Raw genomic sequence first — 26,427 nt, forward strand, 5'->3', positions numbered from 1 at the left:
ACCAATATCATCTCAACTCTTCCATCTGACGAAGCTGATAACTCAGCAAACTATATCTTCGACAAGTACTGATAACCGTATGAATATGTGTTAGTGCTCCATCGTAACCAGTCGGACACCGTCCAGTAGATGGGCAACATCGAGCCCGAAACCGGTCGACGAAAAAGGTAATTTTAACCATTTTAATGTTTGTAAGGATTATAAGTGTTGTGTCCTAGTTCCGTGTCGCGTCTCGCGAGTGAATAGGTATATCCTTATACCCTCCATTTCTTCCTTTGTGAGTAATTGGTCCGCTTGCTATAAACAGAAGAATGAAATGTAAATTCACAACTGATGTACGAATAGATTTAAGAATTGAGTGTGTGTGATTATCAACATTGTAATAATTTCCTTATACCCCATCCTTTTCCTGAGAAAATGTCACCCTTTTAATCTCGAGTCCACCACGAGTAATCGGTTTCCCACATAACTAACCATAGATTTAAGAAAATTGTTCATATATATAGTTTTAAAAATATATTTAAGATTTCGGCTCCTTTAAACTTATGTAACTGAGCCTGTAAAAATAAACGAATTTATAAAAAAAAAAAAAAATTATTCCCAATAGATTTTGTTCGGATGACTGAAACGACATGATACGGAAATAATGACTTGAATTGAATGAATTGTGAATTGTGAATTTAATTCCAATCATACTGATACAATTTATGTCACTGAATTGATTCGAATTAGTTCCCCTTCAATGACCTTCAAAAACGATACACAAGCTTATTATAAGAACATGAAACTACTTACTATCTCTCTGGCGAATTGTGGATACCACGTCTAAGTAACTGAACCTATGAAAGCAATTTACCAACATTTCCACTAAAAGTGAACCGTTGCTCAGCAAAGTGTGCGTAAAATCAATACAGGGCGGATTCGATTATATACAGTCTCCGATTATATATCGACTGTATATAATCAAGTAAATTTTTTTTAATTTGTTATCATACATATACTTTTCGTTTTTTGTATATATAAAAAAAATCATAAATCACTGGTAAATCAGAAAACACTTTTCTCACATGAAAAAAAAAAATTATCCAGATGATCATGTTTGATGAAAAAAAATCCTGCACATGGTCGAATTTCAACAATGACGGAGTTATTGAACTTTTTTATTGTTCCAGGATTTGTTTGCCTTGAACTGACCCTACTTCGAGAAGTACGATACGTAGGACAATTCTGTTGCTTTCATTTGAAAGATAGAAAAAAATAATACAGTATATAGTTGTGATTACGCTGCAATATCGTTATAAACGATTCCTGGTGAGAATTCAATCAAAATCATCAAAAATCACGACTTTTACTCCACTGTACTTATAATACTCAAATAAATTTAACCTTAACGTTAAAGTATTACATTTTTTCTTGAAGTTAGTCATCGTTCAAATATAAAAAAACTTTTTTTTTAAGCTGTATATAATCAAGTCCGACATGAACAAATAAATAGTGGTAGAAAGGAGTAGTGATTTCAATCTGATTTTTCAGGATTATTTTTTGCACGATTCCTCGTGTAAGGACGAATACTCGTGTTAGCCTGAATTACTGAAAAATCCTGAATGGAAAAAACATCCATTCGACTCTATGATCAGCATAAACAAATCTATATCTATAAAAATGGATTACTGTCTGCCTGTCGGTCTGATTCTAATGGACTCGCAAACTACTGAACCGATCGACATCGAAATTGGTATGTAGGGGTTTTTAGGGCCGGGGAAGGTTCCTAAGATAGTTCGAGATCCCTCCCCCTCTCTAAGGGGAGGCTGCTATACAAATGAAACACAAAATTTCTGCATTACTCGAGAATTAGGTAAGCAAATGAAACCAAATTTGGAATGTGGAGGTTTAAGGGTGCAATAAATGTTTTACGGTGGTTCAATACTCCACCCCCATCTCTAAGGGGTAGCTGTCATATAAATGAAAGACAAATTTCTGCATAACTAGAAAACTAATTAAGCAAATGGAGCCAAATTTGGCAGGTTTTAGCGAAGGTTTCAGGGGGCACGAAAGATTTCTGTGGGGAATAGACACTCCTCCCCTCTTTCTCAACAACTCGAGAACTAATCAAACAAATGGAATCAAACTTATTATATTTTAGCATATTTTTAGCATATTTTTTAGCGATCGATAGAATTTTTTTTAGCTGTGTGTTTCACGTAGAAGCGTTGCAGACATGGGTTTCGTTTAACCGTTGTTTTTACGTGAAAGTAGTTTTATGAGATATAATTATTTCTGTTGACTTTATCGTGTAATGTGTAGCAGAAACGCATAATCGAAAATAATCGCAGCGAATGTATCACAATCATGTATTAAATAGTAATAGTAATAGTAATAGTAATAGTAGTAGTAATAGTAATAGTAATAGTAATAGTAATAGTAATAGTAATAGTAATAGTAATAGTAATAGTAATAGTAATAGTAATAGTAATAGTAATAGTAATAGTAATAGTAATAGTAATAGTAATAGTAATAGTAATAGTAATAGTAATAGTAATAGTAATAGTAATAGTAATAGTAATAGTAATAGTAATAGTAATAGTAATAGTAATAGTAATAGTAATAGTAATAGTAATAGTAATAGTAATAGTAATAGTAATAGTAATAGTAATAGTAATAGTAATAGTAATAGTAATAGTAATAGTAATAGTAATAGTAATAGTAATAGTAATAGTAATAGTAATAGTAATAGTAATAGTAATAGTAATAGTAATAGTAATAGTAATAGTAATAGTAATAGTAATAGTAATAGTAATAGTAATAGTAATAGTAATAGTAATAGTAATAGTAATAGTAATAGTAATAGTAATAGTAATAGTAATAGTAATAGTAATAGTAATAGTAATAGTAATAGTAATAGTAATAGTAATAGTAATAGTAATAGTAATAGTAATAGTAATAGTAATAGTAATAGTAATAGTAATAGTAATAGTAATAGTAATAGTAATAGTAATAGTAATAGTAATAGTAATAGTAATAGTAATAGTAATAGTAATAGTAATAGTAATAGTAATCACAAGCTTGCCAATAACACTGACTGAGTGTATCCTATGGCTAACCTTCCCTACTAACATATTTCCTAAATTCCCGAGATATTTATGAGAGGTCGTAGAGTTCTCTACATCTCTCTTAAGTAAATATCGAACTAACATTCCTTCCCTTTCCTCAGCAGTTGCAAGGACGTGGCCAGGACCATTCTTAACTGTTAGAGAAAGCAAGCTTTCATCTAAGAGATACTTCCAATTGTCAGTAACGGATGGAGGTGAACTGAATTCGTACCACCTTCGATATTGTGCAACTTGCTCAATGCTAATGCTAATTTTTTAGCGATCGATAGAATTTGGGATGTGAGGGTTTTTGGGTACGAGAAATGTTTCTATGATGGTATGACACCCCTTCCTCCTCTGGAAGGGAGAGGGGGTCGCATAAAAATAATGCACATATTTTAACTGAACATGAAAATTGAAAATTTTCTGGAAAACTCTGAACGAAAATGGGAAAATTCGAAAAATTCAATTCGCATGTGTTCTACAATTACATATTGACAAGCGTTGTTAGTCCATCTGATGTTTGTGGTAACGAAATGGTCTTCGTTCGAAAGTGGAAATGGATTTTAATGTGATCAAACACACTCCTAGATCGTCTTTTATCTATATAAATAAAAATGGATCGCCGAATGTGTTGATAAGAGCAAAACTCGAGAAAGGAATTGTCCGATTTAGGGCTGTCTTCATTCTATCATATTTTCTGTACCAAATATTATTACATGCAACGGAGAAACATGTTATTTGCAAGTGGATGAAAATTCTTGCACGAGAGTTGTGTCTGAAAATAATCTGATATTATAATGTCGAGTTTTGGTTGAAGTACTGAAATTTTCTAGTAAAAATCATTTTAAAGGGTAGTTTAGAAGATCAATCAATGAACAATTCTGCGATTGGACCCATGAACGTGTGGTTAGTAATAAAACGTGAATGTGATAACGAAAACAAAGCTTTGGGCGGGGCGTAGTTTGCCGAGTCAGCTAGTTCAAAATAAAAACAAACATGTTCTGGGAGGATATAATTTTTGAGCTGCGTGAGCGGTGATGAAAGATTGTAGAACAAAATAATAAAAATGTATGTATGTCTAGCTATAAAAATAATGCTTTTGTTTTCCCAAAAATCAGCGCGAACTTTCAGGCCAACCCAATATGAACTACCCTGATTTTTTCTTGATTTTTATCTTCACTCTTCCTGATTTTTGAAAAGTATAGTTGACAACCCTGGGAACGCAGCTGAACTGAATACACGTGGAAAGCACATTGCATTGGACGGAACGGATGAATATAACTAAAACGCTTGGGTAATGTTAAAAGAGATAACGATATTGTCATTCACGAGCAAAAATCGTGTAATCCCCGTAGCTTATTTTGTTTATATATGCTCAATCTTGAATTTAAAATTAGGATTGGTTTCATCATTGTAATCAAATTTGATTCTCGGCAAAGCTGTAATTTTTTAATTTGATGCTTTTTTTTTTAAATAATTTGTGATATTTATATACTTTCTATTTATCAGAAAAATCCGAAGGAAGCTGGAACAATTCATGAATTGGGTTAACAAGAAATCTTCTAATGTGAAAGAATTTTTTTTCGTTGCTTTGGCCTATGACGTGTACGTGTTACCATGATAAACATTACCGGAATATTTGTGAAAATTAAAAAATATCGTTACGCATTTTTCTCTCTCACTGAACTATTATTAAATATGGTCTATGATGAAATCTAGGTTAAGTCACAAGAAAATATATTAAAAATGGAGCGAATCATATTAAAACATACATCATTGTCGGATGAAACATATGTTTACATGCAATTTGTGGCTTTTAAAGAAGAAGCACCTTCTCTTTCCCCATTAATAAACAAAAAATAATTTCCATACAAATTAGACAACAAAATTAGATATCTAACGATATCAATGTCAAGACATGAATAGCAGTGAGCTGCCTATGTTTGTTGGGTTCCAGCTAATATTAATTGTTGTCCCTGATACCGATATTGATACCACTCAACGAAGCTTCGGTAGTTCGTCCATTTCTACTCCATCGTCTGGTTCCCTTATTCTTTCTCACGTGTTTTCTTCGTGACGGAAAAGTTCAGTTCAGTTCTAGGTTCTAGGTTCAGTTCTAGGCTTTTCTAGGGTCACCATTTGGAGTTTGGAGTGAATGAGTTAGTATTCCGGACTTCTGAACAGTTACAAACACTCAATTCAAAAGCAATTATCCTCAACGTTCTACGTCAAGTTTCCGTCCGTGACTCTAGGCTCAGACCTTTCTACTTCTTTGCCAACTGATTCAATATCAAATCCAATTAACCTTATCAAACATCTTTCATTTGACTCCCAGGACGTTTCTGTAGGACAATTTCATACAAACATATTAGAATGAAAAATTACCCCTTCGTCTTTGATGATCAATGTTTCAGTGAATAATGAAAGAAATAAATCAATTTTAATCTCTTCTCGTTTTTTATTGTCCACAACATTAGCATTCCTTTTTTAGCGCACATTTATTTTGCACTTTTTTGAGCTTTCCAAATGGATCCTTCAATAATGAAATGATGCACCAGTTTGGTTTTCATACCACTTGGTGTAGAATGTACGAGTATCATTGCACCAAATATACACATTGTTCTTGTTATTCCTTACTGTATTCGACATCAGCAAGACATTTTAATTGGCCTTTTTCAAGACTAGATGCGAATGAACTTGAAATCTCCCAGAATACAAAGAAAATGAAAAAGGCACAATCTTCGCAGGTAATTGCCCTGCTTTCGCTCTGATTCATCGCACTCGATTCATTCACTTAGGAAAGAATCCTAAGATATAAACAATGCATACTCAGTGCAGTGGGTGCTGTGGGCGAATGTAGGAACCATACATTTACAAATTTGCAATAAAACCTTTTTTTTTAAAGTGGAGGAGATCTGGCGTAGCGGTAACATCCATACCTCTCACGCTAAAGGTCACGAGTTCAATTCTCACTCCCGACATTCTTCCGAAATGGAAGGTAAAAGTGACGAACCAGCCAAATGTGTTGAAAGTCACTATAATACAGAAATTAAAAAAAAAAAAAATTTTTTTTTAAAGGAAACCTCTGGTAAGCAAATGCCCACCACTATAGCTACAATTAGATATCTAACAATACCAAGCTCGAACTAACATAGGAAACGTGAAAGAAAATTTTAAAACTAATAATAACCAACGCAATTGATTCCCCGCCCGGACAAAACCGCCAAGATCAGATCTTTACTGCGCTCTAAGAAAGAACAATATTCAGAATCAGATTTCAAAGCTTCGAACGGAGTGCAATCATTTTTTGTTCCGTCCATTTGCTTTAACCCAGATTTTAACCACTGAGCAGCACACTCAAACGAATTGAAGTAATAACGATTATAACGAGATATAATAATACTGAAACTTGTGTTCTTCTTTGTTCTTTCATTTTTGTGCTAAGGCAAAAGCTCTGTGGCGCTTTTCCGTTCTGGTTTGTTCAGCTGCCATAAACTCGTGCCGAAGGAGCAGCAAGCATTATCCAACACACTGGCAGGAAGCTCAGTTCCATTCGTGGCGGAAGGATGTAGCCATTCTTCCTCTCCGATTACCACCCCTCCTCCAGTCCTCAAAGCGGAATGAGCATTATCTCCTTGTGATATTACGCTTTCATCTCGCTGGTCTTACATCCAGGGCTTAAGCAGTTTCGTTCCCTTTTTCCGGCAGGGTCGAGTACAGGCAGAAAGTTCGCTCTACACCCACTGGCGACGGCGTTTGTTCGAAACTAAACCAGAACGCACCACGGAATACAGAATAACGGGTCGGGTGGAACTTTGTTTGATTTGTTTTCGAAACAAATTTAATTAAAAAATGTTTTATATATCTCCTTAACTTTTTCAATTCCCGGCCGTTTGGAAACTTTGAATTATGGAAAAATGTTGTGAAAAAAATTGGAAATAAATATAGGGTAGCGAGTACAAATGATTCTCGAAAATAAGCTGCTTTCAGAACCGAAAAACGGATTGGATCTTCTCTTCACCCCTTGGGCCGTTTTCATGTAGATGACTGCTGCTGTCATGCCAAATAACGTTCGAGATTATGTTCAACAACTCATATCAAAATCGTGAGCAACCTTTAAAGTAACCTTCAAACGTTACTGATTAAGACATCCATCAGTGCCGATGGTGAGTGACTTTAATAAACACAACATTTCATGATGATATTATTTTGTTTTCTCTGCCGACGGAAGAGGTCGTTCTTTGTATTAGCGAGCCATGAGCATAACTGAAAATGGCTGCTCTGGGAAAACGAAAGGTGTTTCATTGTTTCGATTCATTAGAACACGCAGGAAGCGTGGCTCCGCTGTAAGCAGTCTTTTGTTGGTCGAATAAAGACCGCCACCGATGGAGAATGATGGCGAGAAAACAAAAAAAGACCCATTTCCTCTCGTTCACGGTTGTCGTCGGCAGGCCCTCATGACGAGAGAGCTCCTGAATAAATTTTCTCCACCAACGAATCGTCCCACGCGTGTCTATTGTCCCGCAACGGCGGACAGCGTGTCTATTCACCCGATCAACAAAGAAAAGGAGAACCAGTCGTATACCTGCAGTTCTTCTCCCATCCCGAATGTCTATAGCCTATTGTCCCAAAATCCTTTCGAGTGATCCCGTTGCCAGTGTTTGCCGGAAGGGATAACAGCACGATCCGCGGTTGTGTCCCATTTACCCGAGACATGTTTACCCGAATGTAACACATACCCGAATGAAACAAATACCCGATTGCAACATATATCTGATCGGACATTTACCCGAATGCGGCAAATACCTGAAAGGGCCTTTACCCGAATGCAACAAATACCGAATGCGACATTTACCCGAAAGAAGAAAGAAATATTCCGACAAAACAGATTATGAGTTTTGTTAAATCTCCTGTTGATAAATAAGATTAAATCAAAACAACACGAAAAAGCAACAAAAATGTGAAGTAAAATGAGAAATTGTAATGAGGAAATTCGAAAATGATGTTGAAGACTTCGCAGTGTCGTGTTTAGAAATTAGTGTAAGCACAACTGACGTGTCGTCCTCTTTCCTTTCCGTATTGTATCATTTAGAAATGAGGACGGGTTACGGAAAATATAAAGCATAAACGCCATGAACATGTGAAATGAGTTCATTGTACTTACGTATTTATCACCACAGCGAAATTTTTATCATGAATTTATTATTTTGTGATGAAATTTATTCTGAGGACAATGAGGACAAACATTTAACGAGGATAAGAAACCGAGGCAGCTCCAAGCAGCCGATGTGACGCAATCCGAGTTGACCGCAGTTGAAAGCGGCGGTTTCTCGCAAGAAAACCTGTGTTCCGCCGATTGCCCGATTAGTTTGAAACATAGGAGACGATCCTTTAGTTTAGGAATTCGATTACATGGTGCATTACGTACGTTTGCCCGATTAATTTTTGCTTTGAGATATATCTTTGACATATATCTTTCATAATTGGAATACTGGTTCCTGATCAAAATTTTTTTTTTCGAAAATACAAGTTTGGTTCGGTAAAAAATCGTGTCAATTTGTCGGACCACGACATCACGAAGGTTGTAATTCATGCACTTACAATGTGCTTGCGTCAAAACAGCCGCATTGCAGTAGGAAAATCTCCTTATTTTGATCACATAATCACTAGTAAAATGCTAGGATGCAAGCATCAAAGCACAATGGTACAGGTGATGTATTTAAGTCGAAATTAGCATTTAGAGCTCGACAGATATTCTCTAGACAAAAACTGTCTTCGACAAAGTTGTTACATATAATAGAGCACTCATTTTTATGTTATCAAAAATAGGGTGACCAAAATTGTGGATGAAATAAAAAATCTAACTTTCTTATGTTAATAGATAGAGGTAAACATTGTTCGACAATGTTGTAGTCTCAGTTATTTGAGATATCTTTGTAGAACAAAGTTTTTTTCTATCTCTTGAAATAACCGATATAGCGCCTTTTTTCGTTAGGGTCACCATGAAAAAAACTGTTTTATTGCTCTTACTTTTATATTTAAAATTCTACATACAAACTGTCTCCGGAAGACTTTTAGAACTTATCAATACAAACATTTTGCGATGCAGAACTTGTCAATATCTCAACTTCACTCAAATTTATTGATGTTTCTTCCCAAAACATACGCTCTATTCAATTGTTTGTCATTCTTTCTGGGGCAAACATTAACAAAATTTATTGACGGCGTTTGAAAGAGCATATTTCACTCTACATGATGTGTGATTTTGAAAACTATGTTATTGTTTGTGTTTGAGTAAATTGAAACTGAAATCATGATTTATTGGGTAAAAAAACATCAATAACTTTAAGTATGATTAAGGTATTGGCAAGTTCTGCATTTTGCGATGCTGGTATTGATAAGCTCTAAAAGTCGAACGAAGACAGTTTTGATGTAGAATTTGAAATATAAGTGTTAAAGGAAAAAATAACCGTTTTTTCATAGTCACTCTGATGAAACAGCTATCGATTTATTGAAAACTAAGTTTGGTGAGCATGTTACCTCACGAAATGGCCCAGTCAATTGGCCGCCTCGGTCATGCGATTTGACGCCATTGGACTATTTCCTGTGGGGCTACGTCAAGTCTATAGTCTATGTCAACGAGCCAGCGACGATTTATGAACTTCGTACGAATATCAAACGTGAAATTGCAGCAATATCGGCCGATTTATGCTTGAAAACCGGGGAAAATTGGGTTCAGCGTCTGGACTTCTGCAAGCGTGCCCGTGGTGTACATGCAAAAGAAATCGAGTTCCATACATAATGACATCAAATGTACTTTCACATGAATAAAGAATTTTAATGGTACCCAAAACCGTTTTTGTTCTATTTAAAAAATAACTTTTGTGGTGCTCTTATTGAAAAACCCGATAATAAAAAAAAATCACTCATGTAATCATTGGTACTATTGCGATAATCGATACTTCTACTAACATATATGTCTATGGACAGAACAAAGCCTGAGGATATTACCTATTAACTTATATAGTTCGAATCAAAATCCATCCATTCGATTATTGGATTTAAAAGACTAACCATAAATCAGAACTAAATATATATCTTGAGCATATTCCTTCTTCTTAACAGCGGCAGTTATCTCATTTCATCCGGAATGTACAATACTAAATTTATTTGAATTTGAGGCAGTACGAAGTAAACCGAGTCAGAATAAGCCATTCACGATTTCAAATCACATGCTCAATCCAGCTAGCGAGTAGACAACATTCTTTCCTACTGCTGATATAACACAATTTTTTTTTTGAAGGATACTTTAAAAACTACTTGAATATTCAATATGTTCTGTTTTTAGCGTCACTCTAGACAGTGAGCAATCCCTAAAGCAGTGGAGGACGCAATGAAAACCGTTAACTGAAAAACGTTTACGCATCCGCTGTATTCTCTAGACCTGGCCCCTTTTAACATGCACAGCAGCTCTTTATCGAATATATTAGGTATACTGGCTTCGGTTTGACAACAGATAGCATAACTTAGTTATTATTTCAGTGAATCAAACTTCCAGACATTCATTAGAAAGCTTGCAGCGTAAACAACATAGTTTTTTGCCATATATATGATATGTCGAATTTTGTACCAACAAGAGTGTTTTTGTGGGGAGTGTTACTTCATTACTTCAATATGAAGAAAAAAGCTGCGGAAAGTCATCGGATTTCGGTGGAAGTTTATGGTGACCATGCTCCAACTGAGCGAACGTGGCAGACGTGGTTTGCACGGTTTAAAAGTGGTTATTTTGACTTGGAAGACGAAGAGCGTTCCGGACAGCCAAAAAAGTTTGAAGATGAAGAATTGGAGGCCTTACTCAATCAAGGTACGTCACAAACGCAACAAGAACTTGCAGATACACTTGGAGTAGCTCAGCAAACCATATCCTATCGTTTAAAAGTAATGGGAACTATCCGATGATAGGACATTGGGTGCTGTATGAATTGAATCCACGAGACGTCGAACGCCGTTTTTTCACGTGCGAACAACTGCTCCAATGGCATAAAAGAAAGGGTTTTTTTTTGCATCGAATCGTTACTGGTGATGAAAAGTGGGTCCATTACGACAATCCTAAACATCGGGCAACGTATTGATACCCCGGCCATGCATTAACATCGACGGCCGCACGGAATATTGACGGCCAGAAGGTTATGCTGTCTATTTGGTGGGACCAACTGGGTGTGGTGTACTATGAGCTGCTAAAACCGAATGAAACCATTACGGGGGACCTTCCGACGACAATTGACGCGTTTGAGCCGTGCACTGAAGGAAAAACGGCCACCATACGAGAAGACACGATAAAGTTATTTTGCAGCACGACAATGCTCGGCCGCATGTCGTGAAACCGGTCAAAACATACTTGGAAAGGCTGAAAAGGAGAAATTAATTTTTAGTTTATGTTTTGGCATCCCGATTTATTACATTGAATGAACTTAAATATAACAGAAAATGTGCTACTCCCCCATACTGGTATATCATTTTTATAATATGTACAGCAATATAAGAGCAATATGAGCGACCGTAACAAGATACACATTGCAAATAAGCACGCATTAAAACTGGGTGTATGTGTGCTGCCACATACACGGCCTAGACCGAGAAGGATATAGATTCACGTTTATGCTCTCCTTTTTACTCTTAGAAAACACTTTCCAACTTCATTTTATAATGAGGTGTAATATTATCACGCATTTATGCAACATCACCAGTGGCCAATGGTCGTGTAAAACAGGTTTGCATTCCAGCCGGTCTCGGTTCTCGATCCCCGTTGACATCGTTTGGACTTTTTTTGGGTACAATCCCAAGCTGACAGATATCTGCTCCCATACAGACCTACACCTGATTTTAAATTAATCAAAGTTTAAACAATGGCTCAGTTCGAGAAACTCATCGCGTTTTCCTCGATTTGACGGAAAACACAATCGTTCACCAGAGGAAATAATGCGAACAACCATGTTGAATGTTCTATGCCACTAAAACACTTTAAAATTGCAATGAAACGCCGGGAAGCTCTTCTAGGAACTTAACATGATTGTGAACCTATGTAATGTATTTGACCAAGCTCGTAACAGGGATCACATAACCATTTGTTTTCGTTCGCCGCTGGGAGTCAAACAAATATGAAAAAATATAATTCAATACTGATAATCAAACTTCTACCAATTAGTGCCAGCGCCATGATACATGAGGTACAGTCCCGATGATTGCACAACCTGTCCCTGATGTCCCTGATGTTGAGATGTCATTACAGTGGATGGAAAACCCACACCAGTGTTTGATAACAAGCAGAAAGATGCATGTACGAATGAAGCGATGAATGGATACTGCTCTATACCTATTTTGATTATGCTCAATCAATTGTTCTCCGCAATCATTGTGGTGATTTATGCCAATTTGCAATTCAATTACAGCATGTGACGTAACCGGGGATAGGGCGCTCGTGTTGCATAACAAAAGATAATGGGTAATTATTCTATAAGTTATTGAAATTAATTCCAGCACTGATTAGAATGATCTGCTCCGCAGTTTTTTGATAGGATTATGTATTTCGGGGGGGTACAAATGGAGAAACGAAAATCAATCGCATCGTGAAAATGGTCCAGTTTCAAACGCTTATTGTTCAGTCATGGAGTCATGAGATTTTTACGTCATCGATTTGGGCACTCCATAACAATTTTTCACAATGAAGAAAATAATATACTTTATGAAACTAACTATCAAACAATTAAAAAATCCCTAGCACTTGTAACTTACGGAGACTTCCACTCGTCTCCGATGCGGACGTATTCTTAAGCCAGCCAAGCTAACTCTCACTCAATTATTCTCAGGGTCGACTAAAACGCGCTAGTGGAAACTCACCTGTCCCTTCTTTATGCTGGAGCTAATCAAGCTGAAATCAATTTCTTTGGTGCACACAAGAAAATATCGCAAGCAAAATGTAGAAAAACGAATCAAATAACACTTTATTCCAGAATCCAATGACAATTTATTTAGTAAAAAGATCTAAACGGAGTCACACGCTCTGCTCATATCTGCTTCCGTCGCTGTTGTGATACCGTCACCACGTGGTTATTACCGGCGGCTGTGCCGGCTTTCAGAGATCTGCTGCGTTGCGTTTTCCGGTTTGCCCAACCGGCAAGATGGACGTCTTCGGCTACTACGGCTTATAATTCCGACTCTGGTCGGAAGATTAGATGATGGTGGTTGGTCGTATGTTGGTGGACGACCTTCGGCGACCTGGATAGCGGTATGTGCACTCCGAGAGGAATTATCTCCGCTTTGTTCACTCGCGACATCTTGCATTCACGGTCGGAAAATAACTTAAATGTGTCGACTAATTAACTCTTCGACCGGATGCGACCTCTTCACCTATTAGCTGGCCTCAACGTTAGCTATGAGGAGGACCAGGGCTATATGAAAATAGCCTTACTAGCTACGCTCACTATCTTCGCGCACTGTAAATGTTTTATTAAACAAAACCACTGTTTGCTAAAGCAATTAAATTGCTGTTAACACTAGATTCACTAGGAAATTGGGCTTGCCGAAATTAACACCACTTTTTGCTTCGCTAATCCAGGAATAAGAGAGCGTCGAGTGGGCTAGAGGGCCTTATATAGCATTCCAGATTCCGTCCTTACAAAGGATCGTACGATGCGTGGCGTCATCACGCATCAATTGTGGATTGCGCGCTTTGTGCTCAGTTGGATGCTGCGCTGGTATTGGTATCGGTTCCACTGATGAGTTTAGCAGAGATGTGAGCAGTGAAATCCGCCTGTTATCCCTGCGCTAACTAGGTTCGAATTTTCAAATAACTCTACACTGTGCTACCTCCTGACTGGCTAACCGAAATGAGTTCCGTCTCACTTTACGACACATCAATTCTTTTTGCCGTGCTGCAAGCTCCCCGTTTTTTTTGTAATACGTTGCGTGACGACGAAACTCATAGTGGGTTGCCTGAAATTTGAATTCAATTTTAATTTGATTTGCGAAATTCGTTTCTGTTTCTCTTTTATTTAATTTGTTTTATATAATTCAATTATTTCTTGTGCGGTTATTTATATTTACAAACAATATTTTGTTTTTCATTGATATCAAAACTATCACCAAGCGAGTGATCTCAGCTTGTAAGCTTTGAAAAAGGTTACACACTATTCAAACGAAAATCCCGTGTTCTGATTGGTCGATTCGCAAAAGCAATCTTTGCTCTTTTACTTACAACATGATGTCGCATACATTTGTACAGCTTGGTGGGTATTCCCAAACACAGACAACACGTTTCGTTTTAGAAATCTTAGTGGAGACGAATGAATCGTAAAATTTGATGTCTGCGTTAGTGATAAAACGAACAATATCTTAGAAGCTTAGAAATCAAGTGAAGAATGTGATTATTGTACAATTGTGTGCCATCAAATTATTACAAAATTATTATCAAATATGTGATTTATTAAACAAAATCAGCATCCTGCATATAGCCGAACATAATCGCACGTCACTTATGCGGTCGGACACTACCTTCCTGTGACTTTTTTACGTTAATCATAGGCGTCTATCTTTCGATTCTCTCGCCACATTCATGGTTCTTGTTAGCTCCAGTAAAACCTGCAAGTGATCATTAGTAAGCTGCCCAAACCGATCAATTAACGGAGTTCGTATGAAGGCGAGGGGAAATCAAGATAATGGTAATGATATTATGTTTCTTTTTCCAAGTGGGAAGAAAATACCCAAAGTTTTATATTCAGATTTAATGTATAATTTCATTATTTTGATCGAAATTACCTTATCAGTGTTTCGACACCTTTCTCTATGACGGTTTGTCGGAAGCTGCAGGCTTCTGGAAGGAAAGGAGAAAATGAACAATGAATCATAATTAGATAAATAGCCCAGGTTCGAAAATAAATTAAACATAAACATCAAAACGACGGAGGGGCGTCGGTTGCTTTCCGGAAAAACAATAAATTGAAATTTGTTCAGTCGGATCATCCCAGAGGACCTTCTTTTTGTGCTACTCTCCGCTTCGTCACTTTGACCTGACCTAATGTAAATTTAATTGCTTTCCTTTGCTTTGTACCTCCTTTTTTTCCTTGTGTGACAATTAAATTTGAATTGTGAGACGTTTTTCTTCTTCGCATCGTTTTTGTGAAAGCTCATGCAAATTAGAACAGAACAACTTAACTGCTGTTGCGATTACTAATGAAAAGCCTTCATTAAAACTGTGTGAAATGTACAATAAGTTTTTTGGACATGCTTGGATCAGCGGAAGTATGTTATTTACGAAACTCACTCTCGTTACTTTAAGAATGCATTTTCTTGTTTCCTAGGAGAATAATCAGGGAATTTCATATTTGGGTTGCTGACTTTGAGCTTCTTCCCTCCACTTGTTAATTGTGTTGTGTGTTAATTCCATTGTGAATTCCAGCAAGGGACATTGTTTTTTCAAAACACACATGGGCAGTGACAATTCGGATTCATACTCCAGCATCGGATTCCTTCCGGAATAAGATGGGATTTGGAAATAAGAAAATTGCAAACTAGATTAATCTATGGTATTTTTTTTTATTTAAATCGTTTATTTTTACAGGCTCAGTTACATAGGTTTAAAGGAGCCGAACTCCTTACTGGAACAATACAGTATATATACATTTTTCCTTAATTCTAATGTTAATAATACAGGAAACCGATTACTCGCGGTCGACTCGAGTTTAGAAGGGTGACATATTTTCTTCAGGAAAAGGAGGAGTATGAGGATATGTTGACAATGATCACACTCACACTCTCAATCACACTCATCACACTCAATTCTTAAACCTATCTTATATCTAATATGTATTTACATTTCATCTTATTCTTAAGAAAGGATCCGATCTCTCACAAAGGAAAAGGAAAAGGAAAAACTAAGGGTATAAGGACAATCACACACGAAAAGCGATGGCTATAAGGAATACATATATTTGGGACATGTAATCAAGGTCTAACCGAGCCAAAACGTCTCTCACCGGCACCATGGGCTGCCTTCCTCGGGCCCGAAGGGTGTCTTCTGAAATCGATCTGGCGACAAGATACAGCTCGCACGACCAAACAACGTGCTCGATGTCGTGGTAACCTTGGCCACAAACACAAAGATTGTTGTCGGCAAGATTATTTAATACGAAAGAGTAGCGCGTCTAACGAACAGTGATTGGACATGAGTCGGGAGAAGGTGCGAACAAAGTCCCGACTCAAGTCCAGACTTTTGAACCATGATTTGAGGCTAACCTTAGGGATAATCGAGTGGAGCCACCGGCCCAATTCATCTTCGTTCCATTTGTGTTGCCAGTTAACTATGGTATTTTTGCGGACTAAAGAATAAAATTCATTGAAGGCGATTTGACGCTGATAAATATCGCCTTCAATTGCACCTACCTTTGCTAATGAGTCAGCCCTCTCATAACCCGGAATTGAGCAATGTGAAGGGACCCAGACAAAGGTAATGACATAACATCGTCTGGATAAAGCACTCAAAATTCTCTCAAGGAAGTACGGCGAGTGCTTTTCCGGCCTCACTGAAAGGATAGCTTCAACAGAGCTAAGACTATCCGTTACAATGTAATAGTGTTCAACAGGTCGTGAGACGACGTTGTCCAGCGCCCAGTGTATTGCTGCCAATTCAGCAATATACACTGAGCAAGGATTCTGAAGACTGTGGGAGGTACTAAAAAGTTCGTTGAACACTCCAAATCCTGTGAACTCGTTTAAAGTGGAACCATCAGTAAAGTACATATTATCACAATTGATACGCCCATACTTTGCATTGAAGATCGTAGGAACGATCCCCGATAGAAGATAATCTGGAATATCATGGATTTTCTCCTTCATGAACAGATCAAAATGCACAGAGGAATTGATGTAGTCAGGAAAACAAACACGGTTGGGAATATACGAAGAAGGATCAACCTGCATGAAGATGAATTCATGATATGGACTCATGAACCCAGATTGAAAATTTAGCTTGATCAGCTGTTCAAAATTTCCGATCACTAATGGGTTCATAACCTTACACCGGATGAGGAACCGAAGAGATAATAAATTGAAGCGATCTTTTAGTGGGAGTACGCCTGCCAAAACCTCGAGACTCATGGTATGCGTTGAGGGCATACATCCCAACGCGATACGGAGACAAAGATACTGAATTCGCTCGAGTTTAATGAGGTGTGTTTTGGCAGCTGATTGAAAACAGAAACTGCCGTACTCTATCACTGAGAGAATAGTTGTCCGATACAACATTATAAGATCTTCGGGGTGGGCTCCCCACCAGGTGCCGGTAATTGTGCGGAGAAAGTTTATTCTTTGTTGACATTTTTTGCTCAGATATCTAATATGAGCCCCCAAGTACATTTGGAGTTGAACCAGACACCAAGATACTTGAATGACATAGCATGAGTGATCGGTTTTCCCAGAAGTTGAAGCTTTGGTTTTGCTGGTCTATGCTTCCTAGAAAAAACCACCATCTCTGTTTTCTCCGTGGAGAATTCGATCCCTAGCCCAATGGCCCAGGTTGAAAAATTGTTCAATGTATCTTGTAAGGGTTCCTGATCCTACGACAGACACCACTCCATCATCTGCAAGTTGTTTCAGGCTGCAATTTTGTGTAAGGCAATTGTCAATGTCGCTTATGTAGAAGTTGTACAAAAGGGGGCTTAAACATGAGCCCTGAATCTATGGTAGCCAATAGTAGAAAGTTGGATGGGATGACGATTTTTTTTTCCAAAATATATATTTATTAAGGCACGCACATTTGGCGTTAGCCTGACGGGGCCGGGAGTTCTATATTTCGACAATTTTTGTCCTACGACTATGTTAGTAATATGTAACCGATTATTCGCGGTTGGCTCGAGGTTAGTATTACAAAGATATAATTGGGGTGTTGCAGTCTCCAGTGCTCTGTATGTGTGACCGACACAGGATACTTCCTATTGGGGTGCAACTGACCATTAATCAGCGACGCCCCCCTTGTCTGTACCTCATATCAATCGTGGTGCATCTCTCTTGACTCGAGGAATCCAAATTAGAATGGTCACTAGGCGGTACAATCTTCAGCTCGTGTAGAGTTGTCATGAGCGGTACAACCTTTGGCTCTTGTTGACTAAGTAAAAGTTTATCGATCGGATAGGAGGGATATGATACAGGGATACAACGGAGGAAACATCATTAAACGTTGACATCGGCGTTTCTGAGGAACAGGTAAGGGATGACGATAAGCAGACTACAGAGAAAGATTATAACCTCTGGTATTATGTTCATATGGTATTATTATTATGTTCATATACCAGGTTATGTTATTTCTATTGTAGTCAGGATTATTTTACTAATGAGTTAATATGATGCGGCATTATTTGCGTCGCTGATCGTTGAATTGTGGAAACGTTCAACAATAGAAAAAGATGAGTTCGAATGCTTCATTGTAGATTCCCGAAACAAATGAGCATTCCGGTAAAGTTAATCTCATTTATGTAATAACACGCCATTATTCAGTCTTTGTTCAGCTCTTTGACTGCTCCCACAACTGTTTCGACACTCCGTAGAGCAGCCATAGTGCAGTCGAATAATCCTCTCGATTTATTACGCCCCCAATTACCGCAATCATCACTCATCCGTTGTGTTTTCCCAATCTTGCACCGCATTGCAAACACCCTCGGGATTACCACCCTTCAACACCTTCCGCATCGAATCGTCCGTCCGGTGTCTGCATTTTCAGCAGGCTAATAAATAATCTGGTTGGTTGGCTCTTTCGCGGTTCTGCTGTTTGATTATGCAGAAAATGGTTTCTTATATCCCATGCATCTTGCAGCTGAAATTACTCTATTTGTTAGTAGGATATTTGTAGACAAAATATTCGATATTTGTGGCTAGACAAAATCAATACAGCGGAAAATGAAGCGCGGCTCTTCCGTACATAAGAGGTAGCAGTTGGATTGTTTAGAAGTCATTTCATAAGAGCAAGATATAATGAGCCTTTGATGTTCGTTGCAAGAAAAATAAAACCATATCCCATGTTCCGGAACGTGATGTGCAATAATCGAGTGAGACACCCAGTCCCATCACTTCGTCTGTGAAAGTGCGACGACCTCTCTCGTGACGCTTAACTTGGCTCTCCACAAATTGGCGTGAATGAATGAAGATAAATTCCAGGTGCTACGAGTGCCAGGGCGTTAAATGATTTATTACCTCAATCCCCAATCCTATCGGCGTTGGTCGGAGAAGGATTGAAAATTATTGGAACGGCATATAGGGGAAAATTATGTATAATTCGATCCGCTATCATGCTATCTCAGTGGTAGATGGTGACGGTGTTGGATGCTGGCTATAAAGTTTCTCGCATAAAAATTAGTCCTAATTTGAGTTGTGGAGGGTATATAAGAAAGTCATCTTGGTGTGATTGCGGAAATTAAAAGTTTTTGCTATCAAAATCATTTGCTTTCATTCTCAAATTTGTAAATTTGCTAAACTTTAATGTTATAAGTAATCGGATAATGAAATCTCTGACATTATTTAGGATATAAGATTCTTTTTACCATCATCTATAGGTATCGATTAAAATATACAGGGTCTTTCAGACTAAACGCTCATGCAAAAAAATCGAATAGCTCCTTATACATTTTTTTTTCGCTCCAAAGATGGTAATACTGCGTTCCCCACTTCGGGACGATAATATTCGGCTACTCGTTCAGTCTGGTCGAATAGTTTTTAGTGTGAAGATATACAATTTACAAGAACGTGTATTTTTTTGTAAAATCGTATTACTCGAGCAACCGAAGCCTTAATGAAACGTTGTCCTCTTATGGTAAGAATTTCAATATTTCTCGTTGTCGATTACTTCCTCTGGGGGTACGTGAAGGACCGTTGCTATGTTAATAAGCGACAAAATTTGGAGGAACCTAAAGAAGAAATAACTCGGATTTCCAACAGCATCGAAGTTGTAATGTTAGGGTTGTGCGTGAAGAATTTTATTCACCGTTTAAAACACGTTATCGAAAAAAGGGGTGGTTACATCGAAAATGTCCTCAAATAAGCTTTATTTTCGTTTAAAATATCGGTTCACTTTTGTAGAAGTTATTGAAATTTGTTGCGTTAGCATTTAATCTGAAAGACCCTGTAGACTGTAACTTTTTATACTAAGCATTTGCAGAAAAGTGACTGCCAAAATCAATGATAATTTTCCGTAAAAAACAATTTTTCAGTTTTTGTAGTTGTTTTAATTATTATGTTTGCTGTTCTCATGTTGAGTGCTAGAAAAGATAGGAATTTACTACAAATAGATGAACAAATGCTATTTTATGCAGAGATGTTCTTTAAAATTAGTATTTAAATAGTGTTCGGAATTTGAAATAAATATAAATGAACATATATTTTTTTAATTTTTTACCATGAATATGTATTTGTAAATCAATTTATTATTGTAGTCAAGTGAAAAGAAGCCTCTATTGTATCCAAAAATCAAATTAATTTCGCGAAACAGAACCATTTTAAGTAATGAGACTCTGTTTAATGACCTTGTTGGCCAAGTTGGCTTAAGTGTTCGGAATTTGAAACAAAACGGTACACCGATTCAGTTGGGTCGTATTTTGTACTTGCAGGCCAACTCGATCGAATATACTATTTTCCCGAATAGAGAAATAAAATTTCCGAAAAATCTAATCTTGGCTTTTGTAAACTCTCCTGTAACAGGAGTCCTGTTTATCATAAGAAAAAAATCTATACACCTTGAGAAAGCATGAAACATAGGAAATAATATGGAAGAATGTAACGACGAAATTTGAACATGATGCGGGAGACTTGGCCGTTACCTTTACAGGAAATAGTGTAGGAAAAATTGATATGCCCCATATTTTCTGTCCATGCTGCTCTATAGGATATTATAAAGGGTGTGTCACATCAAATTGCATCACGGAAAAAACGCTGTAGAAATTTAATTTTTAGGAATTATATCTTCAGCTTTCGCTTATAATCAGATAAGAGTGTATAGATCACGTTGGCCATGCTTCACTGTCAATTTTTCGTAAATTTAGAAAAATGTCGTCGAACGAAAAAGAGCGTCGTGAATTAATCCTTTGCACTCATTTCGAGAATCCGGAGTTGTCACATCGGAACATCGGTAAGATGCTGGGAATCGGCCAATCCACGGTCAGCAGAGTACTAAAACGATACTTCGAGAACCTAACCATCGACCGGAAGGTGAAGAACGGCAAAAATGGATGCTCCGTCAGTGAAAAAGATCACAAGCGCGTAGTTAAGCAGTTTAGACGTGATCCGAGAAGTTCGGTCCAGGATGTCGCCAATAAGCTGAATTTGTCAAGTTCATTCGTCCAGCGGACCAAGCAGCGGGAGGGCCTGCGTACATACAAGGTTCAGGAGGCTCCTAACCGCGACGAAAGGCAAAACATGGTGGAGAAGACGCGAGCCCGGAAGCTGTACACCGAAATGCTGACGAAGCCGCATTGCCTGGTAATGGAAGACGAATCCTACGTCAAAGCGGACTTTCGTCAGCTGCCGGGCCTGTTGTTCTTCTCCACAGAGGACAAATTCAGCGTTCCGGAGGAGATTCGCAAGCAGAAACTATCCAAGTTTGCCAAAAAGTACATGGTGTGGCAAGCGATCTGCTCTTGCGGAAAGCGGAGCGCCTCCTTCGTGATGACCGGCACGGTAAACGGGCAGGTTTACCTTAAGGAGTGCCTACAGAAGCGCTTACTACCACTATTGAAGCAGCACGAGGGCCCGACCATCTTCGGGCCGGATCTCGCTTCGTGCCACTATTCAAAGGACGTGTTGAAGTGGTACGAAGCCAACGGGGTCACCTGCGTGCCAAAGGAAATGAACCCGCCCAACGCTTCGCCCAATAGAGAAATATTGGGCGATTATGAAGCCCAATGAAGGGAATTATGAAGGGAGAACCCAAAAGTTGTCAAATCAGAGGCGGACTTCAAGAGAAAATGGATTTCTGTTAAAAAAACTACATTCTGACGTTGTACAGAACCTTATGGACGGAGTAAAGAGGAAGGTGCGAGCATACGGGCTTGGGCTCGAAGTATGAATAAAAAGAAAATGCCAAAAGTTGTTTAATAGTTTTTATTTTACTGTCCAAAATTTTCAAAAGGATCGGTCTACTGGGCGAATTTCTACAGCGTTTTTTCCGTGATGCAATTTGATGTGACACACCCTTTACATTAATAAGGACTTTGAAATATTTGGTCGAAAGCGTAGTTAGTCTCCAGAGCATTGAATAGTATTTAATCTTCGCTATAAATACTCAGTGCAAGGCGTAAATTGACATGAGGAAACAAATTGCGACATATGGCCAATCAATCATCTTCACTAAACTTCTACTAAACCAAATAACAAATCGGCTCTTCTGAAGGCCACCAAAGCTCTGTACTAAAGAGTTATTTTAAAACATTTGTTGCTTTCTAAAGTAATATGTGATATAATGAAAATCTCAAAGATGTTAATGATTTTGTCAGGAGAAAGTTCGTGGGAATTCATCAGTGTATTCTTAACTTATATTTCTGATTTTTTTCTGATCGATCATTTAATGTAAAAGCGTGGTTTTTGGATTAAAAGTTACGTCAATGTATAGCGCATTTCAAGCCGAATATGAAAAAGGTATTTTTCCAGCGGTAAGAGCTGTGATCTTTGGTGGAAAACTGAAAGTGAAATTCATTCCACAGCGGTTGCTGTTGTCGCTGCCATCACAACCGGTTCAGTACGTTTTCTAATTAGTTATTTATTTTATTATTATTTTTTTTTATGTTTTACAACTTCACCGTGAGTATTATGAACGAAACGAATACTTAAATGCTATAGAACAGCGTATGTTTAAAGTAGCAAAACTTTCTATAAATCATTACATTTAATTTTCTCACCAATTCTCTTCCAATTTACATTATATTTATGCTTTAGATTTGCTTTACGTCAAAAACATTTGGTACGTTTTCGACGAAATCGTCCAAAGTGTTAAAACGGACGATGAGCCCCGATTTGTTCTTGCTATCCTTTCCTTTCAACCCGCATCAAGAGCATTTCATATTCATTGTATAAAAAGAATACAATCAGCAATTCGACTGGAAAGTAGTCATAAATATATTGTAAAACATCCGAAAACATAGATTTTTTTTTGACGTGGGACAACGCCAAACCTTTCGATATAGGGGCCTATTTCAAAATTTCGGATGGAAAAAGTGAAAATTCTTAGAAAGAATTGAACGTTAATACCACTTCAATTAACGGATGGATTTTGATTCCGAAAATTAAGAGAAAAACGCCACGCCAAGGTACTCTTCATTGACCATTTGCCCCCCCGAAAGGACAACATTATCAGCCATACAAGGTCAGCCGTACAAATGTAGCATGAATTTCTGCATAACTCAAGAACTAATCAAGCAAACTTTGGCATGTGGAGGTTTTAGGGGGCAATCAATGTTTATATGGTGGTTTGATAATCTTCCAGCAGTTTTCGAATAAAGATGAGTTGATCCCAGCCTTTTCGCAGTATCCTTCAATCGTGAAATCAGAGGGTTTTTTTGTAGAAATTCGAACGCGTGCGGAATGGAACTTCTCATCGGTATTGGCTAAATTATTAGCCTAGTTACCAGCGCACAACGGCTTCTATAAAATAATGTTTGGATGAGCCGAGAGTTACGTCTAATGCAAAAATAAAATTTAACATCCATTCGACATCCAACAATCAGAACAATAGGAACGGTCCGTACCTTTTCAATTTCAATAAATTTTCGAATCATCATATCTTACATTCTTCAAGTTGATATTAAAAACACTTCTTCACTGCAGTGAATAGCTAAAATTGTTCTCAGCAACCAAGCGCATTTTTATCCACCTTAATGGAGATCGCAAGTTTCCTGTCGAGAGCCCTAGACCTCTTGTGAGACCCTGCCTGCATTATTCAGTCGAGATCGGCGTTTTGTTTCCCTTACAAGAGACCAATGCAAAACAGTGGCAAAGTTAGCTTTCTCCCCAGCCCACCATCCGGTTATAATGTCTCCATAGTAGTACCCTTAATTTTCCACCACACCAAAGAAGCGCTTTTCCATTTAAACTTTCATCTTCGGAAGTTGGCACGATTTCATATTTCACTCACACTCTCTCCTGTTCGCTTCCTTCCTGACTCCATCTACCTCTCTCAGGAAACCCTTCTTCCCAGGATAATTGAGTTGCCCTTTGAAGAGAGCTCTGGGGCTGTTATTCTTGCAGAAATTAATTAAAATATTTCTGAAATAACTTTTCGCTTCTTCTCCTGTGGCAGAAATTTACATGCGAAAATTTTCTTATGACATATGCGTTTCGGGAACGTACTACAGAAGTTTGGAATGAACTAATAGCGAATTACACAGAACATTGTGCGCCCGACATAAGAGTTTTGGTCGACACACCAGTTCACAAAATAACTGCCATCGGCAGATGCGAATACTCACAAAAAAAAAAATGGAGAGAACACTTGCAAATAATGATTCCCAAAGAAAGGATTCTGCAACATTGCATCTGATACTCTCCATCCTGTTGTACTAACAAGTGCCGGGGTAGTTTATCTCTGAATGTCATAAATAGAATCAATCAACACCACAATATCTTCTCAGAACCATCTCGGGATGCACCGTGAATAGCGGAATTGAACTTCGGTATTAGTTGTGGTGCGGATGTGTGAATTCATCCGATCACGGAATCCACGTAAGCGTTGGCGAATTATTTTCTGTATTCGGCATGAAATTGAACTGGTTTCATCCTGTAATGGTTTGCAGTCTGATTCAAGTGCTTCGACGCAACCGGACCCACATTCTCTGAGATTAATTGTTGGAAAGGAAACATTCCTCGCGGGAAGCCCACTAATCCATTCAAAACTTCAAAATTGATGATGTGACGCTGTTCTATTCCAGTGAACTGTGCAAATGACCACCATGGGATGAAAATGAGGAACGAAAAATGAGATGAATTCGAGTTTTTTTTTCTTTCGGCAGCATTTTGGATATACCTTATATAGATTATCTTGCGAAAAACACGCAGCGAGATTTTTTCAATTTTCCGAGACTAGAAGGCAGATAGCGAGCGATGTGGAGAGTAATGTTTCTTGTTTCATCTTTTTAATAAGATCGTGATTCATACTGATTGCAATCATAATGAATGTTGAGGTCTAGCTGTCAGCAAGTTGTGATAGATTACGTGAGAAGCAGGTGGATGGTTTATTCTATAAGTAACCTCAATTCGATCAGAATTATGTTGGCAGGTTGTTTTTTTTGCAGCTCAATCTTAACATATTGACGGATACTAGTGCAAAATTATTGTTATAATAATCATTTAAATTGGAAAATAAGGCACCGTAAGGAATCGTAACTGACGATCAGGGCCCGAAATCTTCAAAGGTGAAAAAGGAGGACCGACTCTACTCTCAGTAGCTTCACTTCGACTAGAACAGCTTCGGCAGTCGCCGGCAACAAAAAGTGACTTGACTATAAAATGAATTGACTAACGTTGACTAGCGAGGATGACTGGTGAACTAGTCCAGTCAGTGATTATTTTAACTGACTCGACTAATGAATACAAATATGCCTCTTCATTCAACTGACTTCAATCCACACTTCCATTTCCTCCTGACACTAATTCATACCCGCGTACGCAATATTATTTTTACGTCCATACAAAGAGGAACGATCGGGGGTCTCCGTAGCCACATTGGTTGCGCGTTCGCTTAGTAAGCGATCGTTCGTGAGTTCAAAAACTCAGGGCCCCCATTGACCATCTTTGTGTTGTTACAGAATAGCTACGTCCACGCAACAATCATCAGCGATGGAGATCGATCCACGGTCGAATTAAGATCGATTCATCCATACAACTGCTCTGCTCTGCAAGACACATCGGGCTGCTGTTCTATAAATAACTCAACAATGATCAATCAACTGTCTTCGCTGTCCGGTCTAACTGGATAATGGGAAGAACAGAAGGAAATCTCTTACGCCTAAATGGCTACTGTGTAAATATGTACCATTTGCAATGGTATAGTAGGGAATACTCTAACGCCGAAAATGGCAACTGTGTAATGTGCTAATTATAGATAAAGGGTGTGTCACATCAAATTACATCATGGAAAAAACGCTGTAGAAATTCGCCCAGTAGACCGATCCTTTTGAAAATTTTAGACAGTAAAATAAAAACTATTAAACAACTTTTGGCATTTTCTTTTTATTCATACTTCGAGCCCAAGCCCGTATGCTCGCACCTTCCTCTTTACCCCGTCCATAAGGTTCTGTACAACGTCAGG

The 26,427-nt window shown here is 37.9% G+C and overlaps 1 protein-coding gene across 4 annotated transcripts in view; it reads right to left on the bottom strand.

Annotated features, from left to right (window-relative positions):
- LOC129779202 (uncharacterized) overlaps positions 1-26,427 on the bottom strand; it is a 184,201-nt gene that overhangs the window by 126,502 nt on the left and 31,272 nt on the right. For 3 of the 4 annotated variants that reach the window (XR_008743585.1, XM_055786514.1, XM_055786515.1), the window contains exon 2: positions 14,907-14,961. Coding sequence is in view for 2 of the 4 variants with exons in the window: in XM_055786514.1 (XP_055642489.1) it covers positions 14,907-14,961 (55 nt within the window). In the remaining 2 variants the exon portion in view is untranslated. The remainder of the gene's footprint in view (positions 1-14,906; positions 14,962-26,427) is intronic. The other variant, XR_008743586.1, reaches the window with a different exon arrangement.

The sequence above is a fragment of the Toxorhynchites rutilus genome, chromosome 3 (assembly GCF_029784135.1).
Source record: "Toxorhynchites rutilus septentrionalis strain SRP chromosome 3, ASM2978413v1, whole genome shotgun sequence".
In the NCBI taxonomy this organism is placed as follows: domain Eukaryota; kingdom Metazoa; phylum Arthropoda; class Insecta; order Diptera; family Culicidae; genus Toxorhynchites; species Toxorhynchites rutilus.